We start from the raw sequence: 19,656 nt of genomic DNA, 5'->3' as shown, positions 1-19,656 counted from the left end.
ACAGGGTTTTTCACCTGGCTCCTTGTCAGCCTCAGTGTGCCCCTGTCTCAACCATGGTCCGTGCGTCTTGCTGTTCACGATCACAGAGTCACCTGCCCCCCACAGGCCTCCTGAGCCGCCTGCTCCTGCCGGCCTCACCCTGTACCAGGACTGCGTGCACAGTACCTTGACTCAGCTTCCTTCTGGAGGGCCCAGTTCCTGTGTGGTGCTGAGGATCGAACCCGGGCCGCACGCATGCCAGGCGAGCACGCTACCGCCTGAGCCGCATCCCCAGCCCCTGTCTGGTCCTTTCATTTGGGCCTTTTCTATCTGAAATGTCCAGAGCAGTGATTTTGGATTTCGGTGAGCATCAGAGTCACCTGGAAGCTCTGACCGTGGCCCTGGGGTCGGAGGCAGTGGAGGCCTGGCCCGTACAGCACCTGAGCTGGGCTTGTGGGGCCCTCACATGGCCACTGCCACCTCCTGACCCCAAGTGGCCTTTCCTCAGTCCTCATCCTTCCGACTTCCACCTCAAACACTCCCTTTCCGCTTACTGCCATGTTCCTTGGCCACAGGACTTTGACAGAGTCCCCTGCCACGCCTGACCACCTGCTCATCCTGGGTCCTGCCCCTCAGGCTGCCACATGGGGGTCCTCTTGGGGCCTCCCCTGGAATGCCGGGCCCTGTCGTGTCCTCAGACGCTCCCCATCGGCATCTGAGCTGAGCGCACCTTTGGGGGAACGTGCTCCTGCTCTCCTGGTGAGAAGCCCCCGTGGGCCAGCCCCACCCAGGGCCCACAGCTGATGATGCTTCCAGCCAGAATCGATCTGAACATTCTCTTTGTCGGGAATCCTGGTGAGGAAACACTTCCCAGCTGAGCTAGGAACCCTCCCCGGCTGACCTTCAGGGTCTGCTCCCGCCACCTGCATTCTCCTAGGCCCTGGCTGGCTGCATTCCAGGGTGTCCAGAACACGCTGGCCGCCTCGGAGAACTGGTCTTAACCTGGAGATGAGCCCAGGGAAGCGTCATCCACGCTTTTGAAAAGCAAATGCCATTGTGTATATTTAAGGTATACAACGTGTTATAAGATACATATATATACACACGGGGAAATGGTTACTATGGCAGAGCAAATTAGCATATCCGTCATCCCACATAATTACTCACTTTCCCCTGTGGCAAAAAGCAGGCACTCCTGTAGCTCTGCCTGTAACCAAAGACCTGGAATGTAATCCACTATTCCCTGTTAGCACCTGTGGTCCTCACCCGGGACCTCAGCTCTTCTGACTTGTTCATCCTGCATCTGCTCCTGCTTGTCCTTTGACCGACATCTGCCGCCCCCTCCCTCCTTTTCCTGGTGACCACTATTTCATTCTCTGTACATCTGACTTTCTTTTAAAGTCTGTATATACGTGAGGTCAGTGGCTGTTTTGCTTCTGAGTCTGGCTGATTTCCCTCAGGCCCACGTCCTCCAGGTCATTCATATTGTGGCAAATCTGCACCGAAAGGAGGTTTGTAGGCAAGGTGCCTAGGGTTCCCGCTGCTCCAGAAGCTGAGACCAGAGGATGGCTTGAGCCCAGGAGTCCCAGGCCAGCCTGGGCAACACAATAAGAGGCTGTCTCAGAAAAACCACACTTAAAAATTGAATAATCAAAACATTTGAAAATAAAGAAGTTGGAGAGGAAACTTGTCAGACTCCACGCAGCCCCGTGGGTGAGACTGGGAGGTGGCAGCCACCCACCCAGCAGAGGCCCGCTTCTGAGGCGAGCAGCCCTCAGCCAGGCCTGGTCAGTAGCACAGTTTTTCAGAAGTGAGGGTGAGGCCAGGTTTAGCCGTGGAGAGGCTGGACTCTGTGCCTGTGAGGTGACGGCAGGACACGTCTCAGCTGAGGTTGGGGATGCTTAGTGCAAAGGGGATGGTGTGTCTGATTTTGCAACTGGATCCTCACACCTCCATCCGGAGTCCCTGGGGGGCTCCGGGGCACCTCCAGGCCTCCTTGTTTCGGAGCAGAACCAGCCTGGGTGAGAAGCCGGCCTGCAGTTTCTAGAGTCTCGGCCTCACCCTTCACCTCGACCCTCCAGGCCAGCTGGGAAGATGCCTCACCTGTCTTCACGCTTCTCCTTGTGTTTGAGTTCTGTTAATACTTCCTGTTTAGAAAGGAGAGCCGGCGAGCTGCAGGTGGTGGGGCACATTTACCGTTCAGCTATCTTGCGTGCGTCTCCATGCGTGGGCATCTCCGGAGACTGTGTGGCCTCCTCATTCAACCAGTTACTGCAAAATGGGAAAAGGCAGCTGATTCTGCCTCCATCTTGTTCCCGCTCAGCCCACTCCAGGAGCTAAAAGCCACTTTTGCTTTTTGTCTTTCAAATCCCTCAACGTGAGAGCAATTTCGAGCTCTATTTGAAGCTATCAGAGCTCTCTCTCTGTGGGGAAGCAAAGGCCAAGGTCTGGTTGATCACGGCATTTTTCCAGACGCCTTGTTTTCAGCAATTTGTCCTTCTTCACTCTGGCTCTTACATTGCCCTCGGTGCCCAGCAGAGCTGCCTGGCTCTCTGGGGAGTGTTTGGATGGGTTTAGAGGCTTCCTACTTGTCACCCACACTGACACTTGGGGCTGGCCCTTTCCTCCCTCGCAGTCTGCAGGACTGACAGTGCCTGGAGTCTCCAGGAGAGCCTCCGTGCTGATTCCAACTGCAGAACAGGAATAGGCCCATGGCCAGAGCCACCGCCCGCAGCTGGGAGGTCTGCCTGCTCTTTGGGCCTCACATTTCTGTGGGTGGCTTAGTCCTCACCTGAAAGAGCAAGTTCCCACTGCTGTGGGGTACCCTCCACACTGTCCCTTGCGGGCCAGCGGGGAGCTGCATTCATTCATTTGTTCACTCAGTCATTCATTTCCTAAGCACCTGCTGGGTGCCGGGCCTCAGGGATGCAGTCATGGGGAAAAAGATGTGAGAGAACCCTCTAGCACCCTGCATTCTGCTGGGAGGAGGCAAACAATGAGGCTTAGAAATTTTGGAGGGTGTCAAAGCTGGGAAAGGGGCATGGGAGGCTGGGGAGGCGGGGGCCACCGTGATAGTGAGCGCTCAGAGCCTGTGGAGGAAGGGCCTTTGGGCAAGGCAGGGAGTGGCCAGGGTGACAGCAGAGGCCAGGGTGACTGAGTGCGCTGGGGACAGGGAGAGAGGCTGGTGGTGTCGGACAGTAAGAGGCAGGTGTTACGGAGACTTCGGTGCTTACTCTGCACTTTGGGGGCCCCTTCCTTTCATTGCCTCCATCTCCCAAACATGTCCTCATCGTCTCTGATCCCGTCCCCACCTGTGCCTGCGTGAGCTTGGGTAGTGTGGATGAATGTCGTGAGACCCTCCTAGATGGAAAGGGGCACAGTCACAGGGAGCCCACAGGGTCTTTTGGGGCCCTGCCATGTGAGCAGATGGTCTCAGGGCAGCCCAGCCCCAGCTCCCGACTGGCCCCTGCCCATCTCAGCTCCCCATGGTCCATTTCCTGCATCCACAGAACCATCTCTGCAAAGTGAACTGGGACCCCCTCACTCCTGCTGCAAGTCTCCCATGGGGCCCGCTGCTCTTAGAATAAGCAGAGTGTCCACCCCAGTCCTCCACCGTGGGCTTGACCCAGCACGTCCCAGCCCTACTCACTGCCCCTGTGGGCTGGCTTTCCTCTGTCCTTGCTCTGTCCCTCTGATGGGCCAGGCCCCTCCCTGTCTTAGTGTGGAGCAGAGGGCTCCGCAGGCTCCAATGCAGCGGTCACTCACCAGGCTCTGGGTACATCATTTACTATGCCCATCCCTCAGTTTTCTCACCTGTGAGATGGGTATTTTAGTCAGCGTTTTCGAGGCTGTGGCTAAAAGACCTGACCAGTTGTGGAGGAGGAACAGTTTATTTGAGGGCCCACAGGTTCTGAGGGCTCAGTCCCTGGACAGCTGGCCCCATTTCTCAGGGCTCGAGGTGAGGAGGACATCATGGCAGACGAGTGTGGCAGAGGGAAGTGTCTCACATGATGGTCAGACAGCAGAGAGGGACTCCACTCCCAGATACAGAACATACGCCCCAAAGCCACACCCCCACGGACCCACCTCCTCCTGTCACACCCCACTGGCCTTCAGCCACCACCCGGTTAATCCCATCAGGGAATTAACTCACTGACTGGGCTACGCCTCTCATAACCCAAACATTGTTCCTCTAAACCTTGCATATCTCACACAGGAGCTTTGGGGGTTCACCTCACGTCCAAACCGTAACGGGGTAATAGCTTCACCTCCTGATAGGGGTCTTGTGAGGATCAAATCAGAGACAGGCGAAGTTCCAGACAGTAACCAGCACAGGGAGGAAACGCTGTGTTAGAAATGATCATCCCGGAACCCCACATCTCCTCCCTGTGAGCCGAGTGCGCTCTAGAGTCAGAACCCCCAAGTCTTGTTACAGAATTGCACATCAGCGCTAGACCGTGGCTGTTGAGAGTGCAATAGGAATCAGAAAGGGAGACTCTCCATCCTTTTAAAAGACACTATTTGCATTCAACTTAACATCTCACTCTGTGTGAAGGACGCTGACCACTTGGAGGGTGGGTTTCCCTAAAGGACGGGTCAGGGGAGCCTGTCTGAGCTTCCAGGGAAGGGGCGCGTTGGGGCAGAGCCTGAGCCCAGCACTTCCGTGTAGGGAGGCGGGCGAGGGGTCCCCCTAGAGCTCCCACACAGCCTCCCAGGAATTGGGTGGGGCCCAAGCTGGGGTGCAGCCCCGTCCCCACAGTGGAACCAGGGATTCAAGTGCAGTGTCACCCTGTGTGTCCGGAGCCAGTGACTGGACTGCACTCTAAGCAGAGGCAGGTTGAGGTCAGGGACAGAAGAACGCTCCCAGGAGATCACAGTCATATGTCTGCAAACCTTTTTTGCATTAACCAAGAGACCATTATAGAGTCAGAATTCTGCTCACTGACACTCCTCGGGGCTCAATGTGCAGCCCAGTCCGCGCGTTCACCCGCTCTGGAGCATGCAGTGCTGGGGACTGTGGCGGTCGTAGGCTTAGCCGTTCCTCACGCCCTGCTCTTGGGTCCAACTGAGGAATGAGATGGACCTCTGAGAGATGGAACCTGGAGTGGGGGCGTCATGCTGGATAAACCCCAGAGAATCAAGTCGAAGAACTTGCCAGCTCTCGCTCTGCAGCCTAGACCCGGATGCTCCCACCCAGAGCGGGCTGGGGCTCTCGGCCACCCCCTTGGCCTGTATCAGAGCTGAAGGCTGGGAGGAGGAAGTGTCCCCAGGGCCCTCGGCTTCTCCTCCACCTGCTCCAGGTGGACGGTGACGTGGGTGCGGCCACCTGTTAGAGGTACACATTGAGCCTGACAGGTGGGCTCTTATGGTCTCTGCGATTTGCTTTAAAACACTGCAGGAGAACAGCAGAGGAGGGCAGGCCCCGATGAGCCGGAGCTGGCTGGCTGCCTGCCATCTTCTCCCTTCCTGTCTGTGGAGAGCAGCACAAAACTTCTGTGGCCAGCAGAGCCCCACCCCACCACCTGATGGGGGCGGGGAGGGCACAGGCGGGCAGGTCTGCAGCTGTCTCTCACCTCCACGCTCCTGCAGCTGATGCACTCCCCAACCTGCCCCACCCACTTCATTGGCACCGCATCTGGACCCGGGCTGCCCGTGCCAGAGCCTTCTGCCCACCTCGGGAGCGTCCGTTCTAATTCTGAGTTGATTGCTGGCCTGCTTACCCCTTCCCACCTTCCGAGGCCTGGGGGCCTGGTGCTGGGAAGCTCTCTGGTGGTTCCTGAGCCTCCGGAGGAGTGTGACCAGGAAGTCTGTGTTCCTGCTCAGCCAGTGACTGTCACCTGGGGCTCAACAACCAAACCAGCCCAGGAAGAGGAGCCCTTGGCCAGACTTGACCTGTGCTCTTACGGCACTCGCAACAGGAGAAAACACACGGGATTTTAGGGCGCTTCAGCTTCGTACAGGAGGAGGAAGCACGTGACCGTGGTGACTCTGAGGTCTCCCTGCAGGCCCACGGACCGCCAGCCTGATCCACCCTGTCCTTCTGTTGAGTTTTAAATGATTTCTTCTGATGAGAAAAGTGATACTTGGCTGTCGTTCCAAATAGGGGAATTCGGAAAAGTGTAAAGAAGAAAATTTGGCCTCTTCCCTGGAACACAACGGAGCTGACAGCAGTGCTCAGTGAGTGGAGGCGATGAAGGCCGTGCACTCAGACCCAGCAGTCTCCACCCCCCACTCCAGGCAGGCTGCCTACCTGCTCCTGGCTGATGGACCCACATTTGCAAAGTGGGGGGTTATTTACAGCTCTGCTGAGAGCTGAGCACTGTCTTTAGAATATACTCAATAAAACAGATATGACTGCACACATGCAGATGTTCATGGCATTCGTGAATTAAATAGGTATTTACTGAGCACCTACTAGGTGCCTGGTACTAAGCTCTTGAACCATCCATAAAATGAGATGTTTGAGAAAGGATAAAGCAGGCTTGGTTCTCTTAACTAATGGTCAGCTCTGGGATCTTGATTATTTTGTTGGCAGAGGTTTCCGCACAACATCAGAGAGGAGGAGAGAAGCTGGGGGTGGGGCTTGTCATCTGCAGGCCTTTAAAGTAATAGAAGATGGTTTGAACTTAAGTGGTGAAGAACAGGTCAAGGCTGCAGTAGCAGAACAGTTCAGTGATAACCTGGCAGCTGTTCTGTCAGCTCCATCTCATGGCCACACAGGACTGTGGTAAGCTCCCCTCACAGACCTTGGGAGTGGATTTCTGGCACGTGGGAGGTCGCCCTGCTGCAGAGGCACAACGTTCCCTCCCTCAGCAGGTGCAGGGCCTCTGGGTGTGAGCCACACTGTGAGCGCCCCCTCGTGGTCCCCAGCAAGGACCCGAGCCCTCAGCTAAGAGGCGCGCACTGCGGGCCAGGGCCCTGCCCCTGGGTGTGCCAGGGATTCTCTCCCTGTGCAGCGCAGCGGAGGCTGTTCACGTCGAATGGGGAGATGTCTCTCTCTCCTGACCCCGTGACATGGCCTTCAGTCGCTGAGAATGTGACACCATGGGAATGCCCCTGACACGCCACCCGAGGCGTGCACCTGTGCATGTGAAGCTAAACCAACGTTTCCTGGAACCACTCTCATCCTTGCCACAGGGGATGCTGATCCTGAGGTTTTCTCTTTTATTCCATTTCAGATCTTTAAGATGTTGGTCAGGACCCAATAAATTCACAGCTTGAAAACCACTGTTCCAAGCCACAATCCCCAAAGTGGGGGCTGATGGAGCTGGGCAAGGACAGGAAGCAGGAGAACATCTATTCGGATTTCTTATTCAAAACTTTTTAACTTGTCACTTTTGGTTTCTACTACTTCTGTGTTTATAATGTAAATATCTATTTTGTACTATAAACATGCAGTCTACCAGAGACCATACTTTACATACACACATACACACGTGCATGTATATATATGTATATAGTGTTACATGTATGTTTTGCTGTGACCAAATTCATATTCTTGCATTAACACAGGAGCTTCTGGGGGGCCAGCTCATATTCAAACCTCATCGTGTGTGTCGTGTGTGTGTGTGTGTGTGTGTGTGTGTGTGTGTGTATATTCAGTGTGCCAAACAAGCATAACCAAAATATATACATTGCGTGTCTAGGGTGTAAATAACATTTGGTTTACTAGAAAATGTAGGCTGGAGGCACATGCTCAGAACTGCGTTACTGGCCTGGCCCCGGGAACGTGTCGGTGGCGCTGCCACCTGTCTCTGCCTGAATTCTGTGGCGGCGTCATCTCTGACACGACTTTCCTCGTTTCTCCTCAGACTGGCTGTCTTTATCAGTTGGGGGTCTCCCCAGTGCCCAGCAGTCGGGGGTCTCCCCAGTGTTCCTGGGGGAAAGGCCCTTCGTGTACCTCTCCTTTGCTGAGAAAGCTCCATTTTTGTCTCCTTTTAAATTCACCTTCAGGCAAGATCACCCCAGGGTGTTGCACTAGTCTGGAAACTTCCAACAACAGGTCCCTCTGAGAGGCACCAGTCAGGCCCTTGTGCTGCTCCTGGGCCTTTTTAGGACTTAGACACATTCTTGGAAATGAGGCAAGTTCTCTGTTGTCTGGCCTTTATTTGGAGCAGGACTCCCCTGGAGCCTTCCTTCATGTGGGCAGGGCCCTTGCTACTGAGCTGGGAGCAGGATTGATGGACAGGAAGGGAACACCTCTTAGTACCCAGAGGCGGAACTCAGGAAGGTGGCCCTCAGTTCTCCCCGGACCTGAGGGAGGAAGGGACTTGACCTTGAACTGAGCCCGGGAGGGCTGGGGCTCAGGAAGGCTGTGTCGTCGGTGTTTGCTGCGGGCAGCTGAGGGACTCTCGGGGGCTTGGGTGTGGAGGATGAGGAGGTGGTCCTGCATGTGAGGGTCGTTCCTGGGCGCTCTGTCACAGCGTGGCCCAGGGCTTGCAGACTCACCCACCTCCATGACACAGGGTATTGCAGAGGATGCCCGCCAATTCCCAGGAATTGCCCATCAGGACAGCCGCAGGGCAGTGTGCTGTGTGGGTGTCACTGTGACCTGAGTGACACCAGGGGCAGGTGGGCAGACTGGGCAAAGTTGCTCCTCATGTGGCTTGGCTCGTCTGCTCTCCTGAGAGTGTCCAGCACCCAGAGGTGGGCAAGGCAGGCCTTGCGTGTCTAAAACAGCACGATCCACCTCTCCTGCTGCTGCCCTGTGCCTGACAGGGGTGGGGACTTCTCCAGTCTATGATCAGAGACGACTGCAGTGAAAGCTGTGCTTTCTCCCTCCTGTGATTCTCAGGCATCATCTCTTCCAAAACCTTTGCCTGTTCTAGGCCTTTCTATGCAATGACCTGTGCAGCGCAGTGCAGACCCACCTTCGGCTTCATTGCTGGGTCAGTCTTGCTTGAAACTTCGGTTATCTGAACAACTGCCTTGGTTCTCTGGCCCCTTTGGAGAAGGGCCACAGCCTGACCTGTGCAAATACAGCCATCCTGGGATGGGGCACCTAGCCTCCACCTGATGGTGGGGTGTGGGGGTCTTGCAGGCCTGGCCAGCAGTCGGGATGTCAACTGTGCTTGGATGCGGTTGGTTGCCCTCAGCTGGGTCTCTGTCACACTCCTGTGCTGTTCTGGTATGCATCACCCTTTTTACAATCCATGGTTCCAAGGACAGAGCTCTCCTCCAGGGTGGAAGCCACTTCTGTTGCTGGTGCACAGAAGTGTTTCTTGAATGAATGAACGAGAGCCACTTTAGAGCCGTAGCAACCTCTGAGGATCCTCTATCCAAAGTGCATGGGTCTAGAAATGTTTTAGATTTCCACATTTTTCAGATTTGGGAATACTTACATAGGTTTTGCTGGTTGGACATTCATTATCTGAAAATCTGACATCTTAGATGCTCCATAACCAGACTTCATGTCCAGAGATGCTCAATCTGTATTCCCGAGTTCAGCATTCACGGTAAATAAAAATTTGGCCTTGTCATCAGACCTGTAAGGACATAGATAAAAGGGAGAAGAGATGCCCTCCACCCTGTAACCATAGCCGGTGTCCTCTGGCGTGAGACTTGGCTGACCTCATTTTCATGTCATGCTTAACAACAACAAAGGGTTGATATTCAGATATGCACATTTGAATTTCTAAAATGAATCCAAACTCTTCTAGTTGCTAAGGGCACACGTATGCCTCCATGAATGCATTATTATTTTTTTTTAACCTAAAAATGGAGCAAGGTTGGAAAGGCACCCCTTTGCATAGGTTATATGCACCCAAGGGAACCCCATGAGATGCGGCAGAAATGGAGTAAGCAATGGCCATCAGGCCCCTTGTCCAGAACAAGTCCCTCCACCTCTCTGAGCCTCAGTTTCCTCATCTGTAAACAGACCATGTTGCAGTTGCCTCGGGTGGCTGACAAGGGTCAGGTGAGCAGCCAGGCGATGAAGGTGGATCTCAGAAGTACTTGGCCAGGGCTTGCCACCAGGCCACCTGCTTCTGACCAGCTCAGTCAATGGCCAAGAGCCCCTAATTTTGGTAGCCTTTCCCTCAAAGACTCTAGGGAAGCCAGCATCAGGAGGGACTCTTTCCCTCCCCACCCCCCTTGCTGGTGGTGCAGTCTGGGTAAGAACAACGTGTTTTCCAGGTACGATGGTGCACGCCTGCCATCCCAGCAGCTCAGGAGGCTGAGGCGGGAGGATCGCGAGTCCAAAGCTAGCCTCAGCAACTTAGTGAGGCCCTAAGCAACTCAGAAGGGTTGGCGATATGGCTCAGTAGTTGAGTGCCCCTGGGTTCAATCCCCAGTACAAAAAAAAAAACAAAACCCAAACCCCACCTCTGATCAAAGTCGAGCTCGGTTGCCTCTACATGCCCAGCTGCATGAGGCAGTGAGCAGCTCCTGAGATTCCTTCTGATAACAGTTTCAGGCAGGTAAAGGCCATTCTTCATCTGCTCCTTGTTTGTGACGCTCTGAGGAATAACGGGCCCCTTATCAGCAGGATGACCTGAACTCTGTGCGCCACCGGGTGGGAGCAGCAGGTAGAGGCGGAGGCCAAGCAGGAAGCCCAGCCGTGCTGCTGTCCTATCTGTAGGCTGCCTGCTGGAAGCCTGCTACTGGACCGTGGGCTGCCAAGGAGGAGCAGCAGCTCCTGGGAACTTGTAGAAATGCAGGAAGTTGGGCACGATCCCAGATCTGCTGAGCCAGAATCAGCATCCTGACAAAGATCCCTGGCACTTTGAGGCACACTGGAATAGGAACTGTGTAGAGCAGATTTTTTCCCCTATAGCATTCCAGCATCTTCAGCTGAGTTGGGGTGTGATCAATGCTTAGCACAGTACAGACACAATGTTTTTCGATTACTTTTAGTCCACACCTAAAATAATTGAATCAAGCATGTGGGGTTGAATCCAGCCTGTGGAGCCGGAGCAAGGACCTGGAGCTGACCCTATCGATTGTCTGAATAATGAGCCCAGAAGAGTCCCCTGTGGCTATGTTACACTGCGAGCACCTGCTCTCCGCCGTGCATCTTGGCGGCTTCCTGGAATTCCATGAAGACGTGGGTCTCGGGACACATTTCCTCCCTGAGACCAGGGTCGCAAGCCCTACCCCTCCTCATAGCAGATGTGCTGAGGTGGCACTTCCTGTGCCCTGAGTCAGAACACAGGCTCTGGGTGTAGACATCTTGCTTGTTAGCTATTAGCGACGGGGCACCTCCCAACTTTTCATGTTGTGCTGTTTGATGTTTGGCTTCCCGACCTCATTCCTTCCCCCTGCCCTCCAATTAATCAATTCTCTATCCATTCAGTGTAAAGTCCTCTCATTAGACACAGAGGTTTCTGGGTAACAGTGTTCTGATGCTGTCATGGGCCGAATGTCAAAGTGCCAGGCTAGCCTTGGGCTCACCGTCGACCTGAGAGTGAGAGCTATTTATTTAGCCTCTCCCCTGCATTCAGATAGACCCAGAACGCAGTGATTCCATGGAAATGTTTTAACAATGGGTAGAAGAGACTCTTTGGCTGTAGTTTAAAAGGAAGAGTAGTTGTGGAAGAATACTACATCTAAACTGATCAAGGTGGCGAGACAAAGTCATGGAAGAACGGTTGTTAAGCCACGAGACAGCAATGCAGTCACAGAGCTCACAGCCGTGTCTTTGTCTATTTTCAGTTGCTATCACAAAGTACTTGAGGCTGGATAATTTATAAAGGACAGAAGTTTCTTTGGCTCTTGCTTCCAAGAATATGTGCTGGCATCTGCTTAGTATTTGGCCAGGGCTTCATGCTGCATCATAACGTGGCAGAGACAGAGCAAGTGTGCCAGCTTGGGCCTCTCTTCCTCTTCTTATAAAGCCTCTAAAGCCATCATGGGAACCCTATCCTGAGGACCTCATCTAATCCAAATCACTCCCCACACCTCCAAATACCACCAACATGTGAATTTGGGATTAATGTCCAACACACAAACCATCATGCACATTCACACCACAGCAGTTGACAGACAGGGGTCTTCCAGACCTGGCCTGACCATCCTGGCCCTACTGGCTACCTTGTACCCATCTACTTGAGCTAACCTCCCCACCGTGTTCCCAGGATCATTTAGGTTGGGCTGGGCCCTACAGAGGGCACCCACAGAGGGAGACTCTGTGACGGGTACCTCCTGTCCTGGTGCTAGTGAGAGTTCTCACGAGAAGTGAATGAACTCAGCAAGACTTAACGTGTCATTGGTACCGTTTTGCTACCTCATATGGAAGTTGAAAACGTCTTCTATTTCCATTAAAAGAAAAACATCAGCAGTGAGTTTTGGGGATTGTGTGGGCTACGTCTGAGCGCGAGCAAGCCTGTGTGGGCTGGAGGTGCCCACTGGACAAACACGACCCTGTGCAGGTTGAGCAGCAGAGCCCTGTTGTTTCCGGAGGAGCCTGTCCCGTGGAATCTCAGGAGACATCCTCTACCTCCCACTCTGCCCCTCAGAGCCGGCCGTGAGCAGCCACGCACAGAACATTCTGGCTGTGAAGGGAGGGAGGGGGAAGCCTCCTCTGACATGCTCCCCCCCTCTCAGGACTCTTGGGCCACTGAGCCGTATACCCGCTGCCTGGTGCTAAGGCAAAAGAACAGCCTTGGGCTTCCCGGAGGGGGCGGCCTGTTGGTAGTGTGGTTCTGTGCCAACTTGGAATGGGACAAAGTGGAAAACCACGGCAGCTCCTCACAGAGCCCGTGCAGGAGCTGCTGCTGTGGGCAGCTGCTAGTGGACGGGGGTATCCTGCGCCTGGAGGCCCAGGAGCACCATCTGAGGCGATCACCAGGCGCAGGTCCATCTTTGCAATGTGATAATGGAGATGTGTCAGGAAGACAAGGCCAGCTGCCCTGGACCATGAGTCTTAGCCCTGGGACCCAGTCACAGAGTGCCATCAGCAGTCTCCGATTCCGTAGGGTTCACAGAATCTGAGGGGTCCACTGTGTGTGTCTCAGTCCAGCCAGCCCCGGGCACATGGTCCATTAGTGTCCTGTGTCGTGATGCCCAATGAGAACCCCAGACGCAGTCCATTCTCGGCTGTTGGAACAAGGACCCTGTGGCAGGAAGGAGGAAGACCCAGGAAGCAGCTGGGCTCCAACAAGAAGCCTCTTGTCACAGCGGCAAGTTGAGTAGCAGGATCCACCCTCAGTGCCTCTCTCCCTCCTGAGGGTCCTCCATGGCAGTCCACAAGCCTGTGGCAGGGATGTCAAGGGCGCCAGAACTTGGGAAATGGGGACAGCTACTGCTTGGAGGCAGAAGGCGTTATTTCTCCTCTGGGTTCTTGAAACCCGTAGCTTTAGGGGAGGTTTATTTGCTTTCACTCTGGCACCCACCACGGGCCTGGACTTTTAAGGGTAAGAGGGAAAAGGCAGGCTGCCCCTCCCCCAGCTCCCCGTCATTCAGGGGGTGCAGCGTGGTTATTCGTGAGGTGACATATGGCACTGCTAAGCAGTTCCATTGGTTGCCATGGCCACCGCTGACAACAGAAACCTGGAAATTCATATTATCATTCATATGGTGACCCAGGATTCCTGGGTGTGTGCACCAACCTGCTGGTGCCTGGATTTCCTGGTCCTGAAAACAGAATTTATTATGATGATTATCCACAGTAGCTTTATTTTTAATTACCCAAGACTGGAAATCACTCATATCCATGCACAAGTTATGGCATATCCATGAGAAAGTGAACTTTCCAATGCCAACTTCACAGAGCCACGGGCCAACTGAGCGCTAGCTGTGCTTCTCTGGGGAGAAAGGCGATTCTGTCAGGGAGACACATGGAGGTGGTGTGACACATGCCTGATGCCCGTGGATGGAAGGCATCCTGCTTCTTGCCTCTCTTGTCCCTCTGGGCCCTGCGGAACAGCAGCGGGAACTCCGGGTCCAGGAGTGCAGGCCTCGGTACTCGGGGAGCCCCACAAGGGCTGGGAGAGGGAACTGGTGCCTAGCTGCTCTTTGAGTAGCACTTCTGAGGAAGCAAACTAATAATCCCACAAAGAAGAGCAAAACAGCTGAGCCTCCTGGTAGGAAATCATCCTGGATTGGGATCACACTTTTTTTTTTTTGGAGCCTGGAGTGAGAGACATCCTCTCCCTCTGAGAGGCAGGTATTTGTAATGGAAATGAGGGCAGCCCCCGCCTGAGCTGGTCTGGTGGCAGCAGGAAGGGCCAGCCAGGCTGCACAGGTGACGGCTTGCCCGCCTGCCAGGGAGAGCGCCGTGGGCCAGGCCTGTGAGGAGGACTCTCCCTTCTCCAGGTGCCGATTTAGCAGAGCTTCGGCTGTTTTAGCTCAGCAAGGCGCTGCCAGGGAGTAGCTCCTGCCGAGACAGACCTGGTACAGGACTCAGGGGACTTTCCTAGGCCAAGTCTGACATCGGACTCTGCCCCAGGGGAGTGAGAGCCTGGGGGGGGTGCACTGGCCTCTCGTCCCATCAGAGGGCTTCGCGGAGAAGAGGGCACCACAGACACAAGCCGCCACGTCTCCACCTGTCCAGCGGGCCAGAGGAGGGCAGGGCTCCTGCTGGTGACCTGGGGGTCCGCACCTGGGCCCGTACTGGCCTCCACTTCCTGTTTGATCTTTCCCCACTTTGTGACTTTCCTGGACTCCCCGCCCGTCTCTCGCCTCTGAATTCCAGACTCTGCTGGGCCCTGTTTTCCCCACAAAGGCTTCCCGCTGCCCTCCGCGGCCTTCTGGCGGTGTCTGAGAAGCCACTGGACAGGAGCAGCCCACGTTCTTGCTCTCTGCAGAGCGTCTGTGGTAGTGCCCACCGTCACGTGTGGGTCCCGAGCCCCAGATGTCACCCTGGAAGACGAGCTATGCCGGCCCGGCGGGGGCCCAGAAGAGCTCCGCGGTTCCGGTTCCGTGAGAAGAAAGCGGAGAGGGGTCCAGAGCTCCCTGATATCTAACTCTGTGTTCCTGGAGGCCGGCCACCCCAGGGGCCGGCTGGCGTTTACGTAGCCTCTTCGACTGCTTCTGCAAAGCTGCTGGAGACAGCATGGATCCCACCGCCGTTTACCCAGCGCGTGGCATTGCCTTAACCTGCCTTGTGCTCATGATCCCCGCAGATCCTAGCGTTGCTTTCTCCTCCTGGCCACCCTGCACTCGCAGTGCATAGTTCTCTGTCTTTTTTTTCTTTTAAATCACAGTAGACCCCCTGTTAGATGGGAACTTAGACAGACTGAGAAGATGGGGGCCCTGTCAGGCCTCCAGGTTGGGGAATCAGGGGACAGGATTGATCCTAGATGGTGAGCGTGTCAGCCTTTTCACCGCTGTGACCAGAATAGCTGAAAGAACCCCCTAGAGGAGGAGAAGTTTATTCTGGCTCATGGTTCAGACGTTGCAGTCCGTGGTCAGCTGACCCACTTTCAAGACAGAGCATCATGGCGGAAGGTCACGGCAGAGGAAAGCTGTTTACCTCGTGACATCCTGGAAGCAGAGAGAGAGAGGGGGAAGAGGCCCAGGGAAGATGAATCCTTCTAGGGTACACCCCAGGGACCCGGTTTACCCAGCGACTCCCCACCTGCCACAGTTACCCTTTGGTTAGTGCGCTCAGGCGAGGATGAGCTGATTAGGTCACAGCTCTCACCATCGAATCACCTCACCTCTGAACACGCCTGCACGGACAACAGAGCTCTGGAAGGACGCCTCACATCCAGACCAGGACACTGAGCTGAGCCGTCACCTAACCCCAGGCTGCACCAGGTGCCCACGCAGCTGGGTCAGCCAGTACTGACAGGGCCACCAGTGGGTGTGCGAGGCAACCCACTCAGCTGCCACCCAGGTGGCCCAGCCCAGAAAGAGGCCTGGCCTAGCCACCTGGAGGATTCATTCCCGGGAATCACAGGCGACTCATGGTCTCCACCTGTCATCCCACACTTCCAGATGTGTCCCGCCCAAAATGAGGCTTTCCTCAAAGGCAAGCTCCACTGTGAATCCACTCTGCTAGATGGTAGGTTGGGTGGGGGGCCTGGGATTGGGTGGGGGGCCTGGGAAGGAGTGGGGTCCTGAATCCTTGCCGAATCCATCCAGGGAAATCCATCTCTGAATCCTCTTGGGTTACAACTCAGGTCAGTGTCTGGATCGTGACCGCCGTGTCAATTGGAGGTCATCGCTGGAAAGGGCTTCCGTGGCTCACCCTGACCAGAGCAGGCTCTGGGCCACCACTAGTCACCCCATGAGAAAGTGTGTGTGACCACAGGCTTGAGTTCTCCAGAGCTGCAAGGCAGGCAGGAACCCACGGTCACGGTGAATGCAGGGCCTGCGGGGTCTCGGTGAGGTTGGCCTGCCTTCCTTCCCTGACCGCTGGTCCTTCTCTCTCTGCATTGCTGCATGTGTGTCCTGGAAATGTCAATTGAAAAGGTTGGGACCACGCAGGTGCCTGGCCCCTGTGAAACTCCCCCACCCCATGTCTGAGGAGCCACCTGCCCTCTATCTTGGCTCCCTGGGCCTTTGAGCTGCTCTAGAAACCTTTTTAGTAAACCTGCCCATGTGGGCAAAGGGGTGTAGCTCAGAGGCAGAATACTGGCCCATCTTGCATGGCCTCTGGGTTTGGCCCCCAGCCCCACTAAATAAATCAATAACCCACAGATGTCACTCCTGCCTCTTTCTGTTTTTCCTGCACCGCTCGGGCCAAAAGATGCTGTGAGAAAGATCTGACCCGGGTGAACACATCCTTGGTTTGTAAGGGAACGCGCGCGACGGGGAGAGCGCAGAAAAGCCTGACGTGGCATGTGACAGCTGTTTACTAAAGCCCGTTCTGTTCTCCCCTCTTGCTCAGCTCAACGACTCAGCCAAGCAGCTCATTGAGATGGACAAGCCGTGCCCCACTGCTGCTGCTGCCACCGCATCCGGCTGTGACTCTCCCTTGCTCTCTGATCCTGGCGCAGGGGCCAGCATGGCCCCGGGCCCCACTCTAAGCAGCTCAGGGGCGGTCAGTGCCTTTCAGCGGCGTGTGGACGGCAAGAAGAATGCCAAGAAACGCCACTCCTTCACTGCACTCAGTGTGACGCACAAATCCTCGCAGGCTGCTAGCCACAGGCATTCCATGGAAATCAGCGCTCCGGTTCTCATCAGCTCCAGCGACCCCCGCGCTGCAGCCAGGATCGGGGAGCTAGCTCATCTGTCATGCGCTGCACCCACCCAGGTAATGTCCCAGAGCCCAGGGCCAGCCCAGGTAGGTTCTCGGGGTCTCCAGCCTCACCTTGGTGCCAAGCAGCTCGTTTCTGAACTAGCATGAAGGAAGCAACCCTGGAACTGCCCTTGGGGGTGACCGGGGCTCCCTCCCCACTGCCTGCCACGAGTCACCTCCAAGAATCTTATAAGTGTGTGCATGGTGCCCTGTGTGTGTTTCCAGGACACCGTGTTGGAGTAGCGGCCACTCAGGAGAGAGTTCCTCCCATCGCACTGGCCTTCAGTGTGAATGGCTCTGTCCTGGGGAAGCCGTGGCTTAGTCCTGGGATGTTCTGAGCATCTCTGCAGGGCTGGCTGAGGTCCCTTTGGGCAGAGAAAGGGCCAGAGCTCAGAATCCACTGTGCTGTTGAGTACTTTCACGAGTGTTATTTCTACAGATGCCTGTTATCTTTGGACGTGACACTGATTGTGTTTTCCACAGTTTCTTTGCTAAGTAACCAAAGCAAGATGTTTAAAGAATAGAAAGGAAGTGGTTATCTGTAGGTCTGGAAAAACTGGTCACAAGTGGCACGTAAAGAGCAGAAATTGGGCAAGTTTCTCCCTTATGAATGGACAGATCAAGTACAGAAGAGGGGGCTCTGCCCCCCCTGGCAGGGACGGCTCTGCAGCCACACTGCTGTACTGTCACCCTTTCACAGGAGAGACCCGGGAACAGGCAGATGTGCCCACTGGGGTGTGGTCTCCTCTCCTCCAAACCCAGCCTTCTCCATGACCGTGTATCTTTGCACAGGTTGAACGTGGGAGTGCCCATGTCTCCATGTTCTGCATCTTCTCTCCTTGAGGTTGGTCTGCAAGCCAAGTATTTAATTTAAAAAATTAAATACTTGAGCTTCTGCAGATGTGCCATATTAATCTGAATGTGCCACTTACACACATGGCACACACAGACACTCATACCAACACCATGCATACACACACCTGTGTACAGCACAGCTCCACATATCCACTGGTGACAAGATATGCATACACACATACAAACACACAAATGCACTCATGCTGCACACACACAACTACGCAGAGGGGGGGTACAATTTCCCTAGCATACACACAAAAATGCTGGTTCTCACCCCAGGTTGGGGCTAGGTCTGGAACGTGCCGTTGTGTCTGGAGGTTCACTGGCCACTGCCTGCCTGCTTCTTGGCCCTCACAGCTTCCCACTGCTGGGAAACTCCCAGCATCGACACCTTGGGCTCTGTATTCCCCAGGAAACAATCCTTGGGGTCTGTTGGTGCTATTACGGTTTGGGTATGAGGTGTCCCTCAAAAGCTTCTGGATCAATGCAAGGCTGATGGGAGGTGAAGTGATTGGATTGTGAGGGCTGCCACCTAGCCACTCCATCTTACCTGGAATGGACTTAGTGGGCTGTGCTGTAGGCAGGTGGGCATGGTTGGAGGAGGTGGGTCTCTGCGGGTGTCCTCTGGAAGGTTCATCTTCCCTGAGACCCTTCCCCTTTCTCTTTCCTTCCTGGCCCCTCTTCCTTCCCCTCCTGCCATGATGTTCTGCCTCATCTTGGGCCAAGAGCAATCAAGTTGGACAGTCATGGATAGAACTTCTGAAATCAGGAGCCAAAATACCCATGTCCCTCTCTAAGTGGTTCTTGCCAGGTCGTTTGGTCACAGTGATGAAGAGCTGACACGGCTACATTTTCTGTAAGGGGGCAGGTGCAATCTGATCGGGACCCTCACCCTGCCCTCTGACCTCGGCTGAACTCTTAAAGCTGCTCTGTGAGGGGCGCAGAGACTCAGTGGTGGTGGGTCAACACGGCCCTGCTCCTTGGAGCACGCATACCCAGAGGGTAAAGGCAGAAATCCGTGGTTTCCAGCAGGGTCTTGCTTGGTTTTTGCTCCAATGTCCTGGAGATGCCGAGCAAGAGACCCCAGCGAGGCGTGGGTGGTGATGTCATGGTGGTACTGAGACCAGATGGAGATCACACTCCTTGTTAGCTGTGACGGCTCTGGTCCGGAGCTCTGGCCTCTCCCTGGTAACCTGGGCAGCTGCTGATGGCACAGACCGTTGCAATCTGTGTTCCGTGACCCACTCAGTTCGGATGGCAGTTGCAGCAGCAGGGCTGACAGAAGAACCTGCGGAGGGGAGTGGGGCGCAGGATCCCCTCCTGTGCTCACCTGGGGGGCCCTTTTCTCACCCTCACTGCAGTTGGGGACCCCTATCAATAAAAGGGAGGAGGGACGGGAGAGAGGAGTCTTGTTCCTGATCCTAAGGTGGTCCTGGAGCCCCCAGGCAGCGCCCGCCCTCAGCCCTATGACTCGTGGGCAAGGGGTCTCAGGGTCACCCCTCAGTGCTCCCTGGGAATTCTGAACAAGGAGTCCAGAGGGCTTTTGGACAGACACTAGTGGAGTGCTGCCAGGGCTCTGGGGGATGGGAGCATCTTCACTGGCACTTTCCTTAGACCCCAGAGTCCTGGGCTCAGCACAGACAGGTGCAGGACCCCGTTTCCTCTCTGGCCTCTCGTCCTCACTTGCACTTGGCCCC

General features: G+C 55.2%; 1 protein-coding gene across 3 annotated transcripts in view; it reads left to right on the top strand.

The window, feature by feature from the left end:
* The window catches only part of Sh3rf3 (SH3 domain containing ring finger 3), a 329,875-nt gene that overhangs the window by 219,159 nt on the left and 91,060 nt on the right, over positions 1 to 19,656 (top strand). For 2 of the 3 annotated variants that reach the window (XM_078028832.1, XM_078028831.1), the window contains one exon: positions 16,754 to 17,119. The exons of the other annotated variant lie outside the window; for it this stretch is intronic. In XM_078028832.1, the coding sequence (XP_077884958.1) occupies positions 16,754 to 17,119 (366 nt within the window). The remainder of the gene's footprint in view (positions 1 to 16,753; positions 17,120 to 19,656) is intronic. 3 annotated transcript variants of the gene reach the window in all.

This window comes from Ictidomys tridecemlineatus, chromosome 12, assembly GCF_052094955.1.
Source record: "Ictidomys tridecemlineatus isolate mIctTri1 chromosome 12, mIctTri1.hap1, whole genome shotgun sequence".
NCBI lineage: Eukaryota > Metazoa > Chordata > Mammalia > Rodentia > Sciuridae > Ictidomys > Ictidomys tridecemlineatus.
The sequence above is the reverse complement of the archived record's forward strand: the minus strand, read 5'-3'. Positions and strand labels throughout refer to the sequence as shown.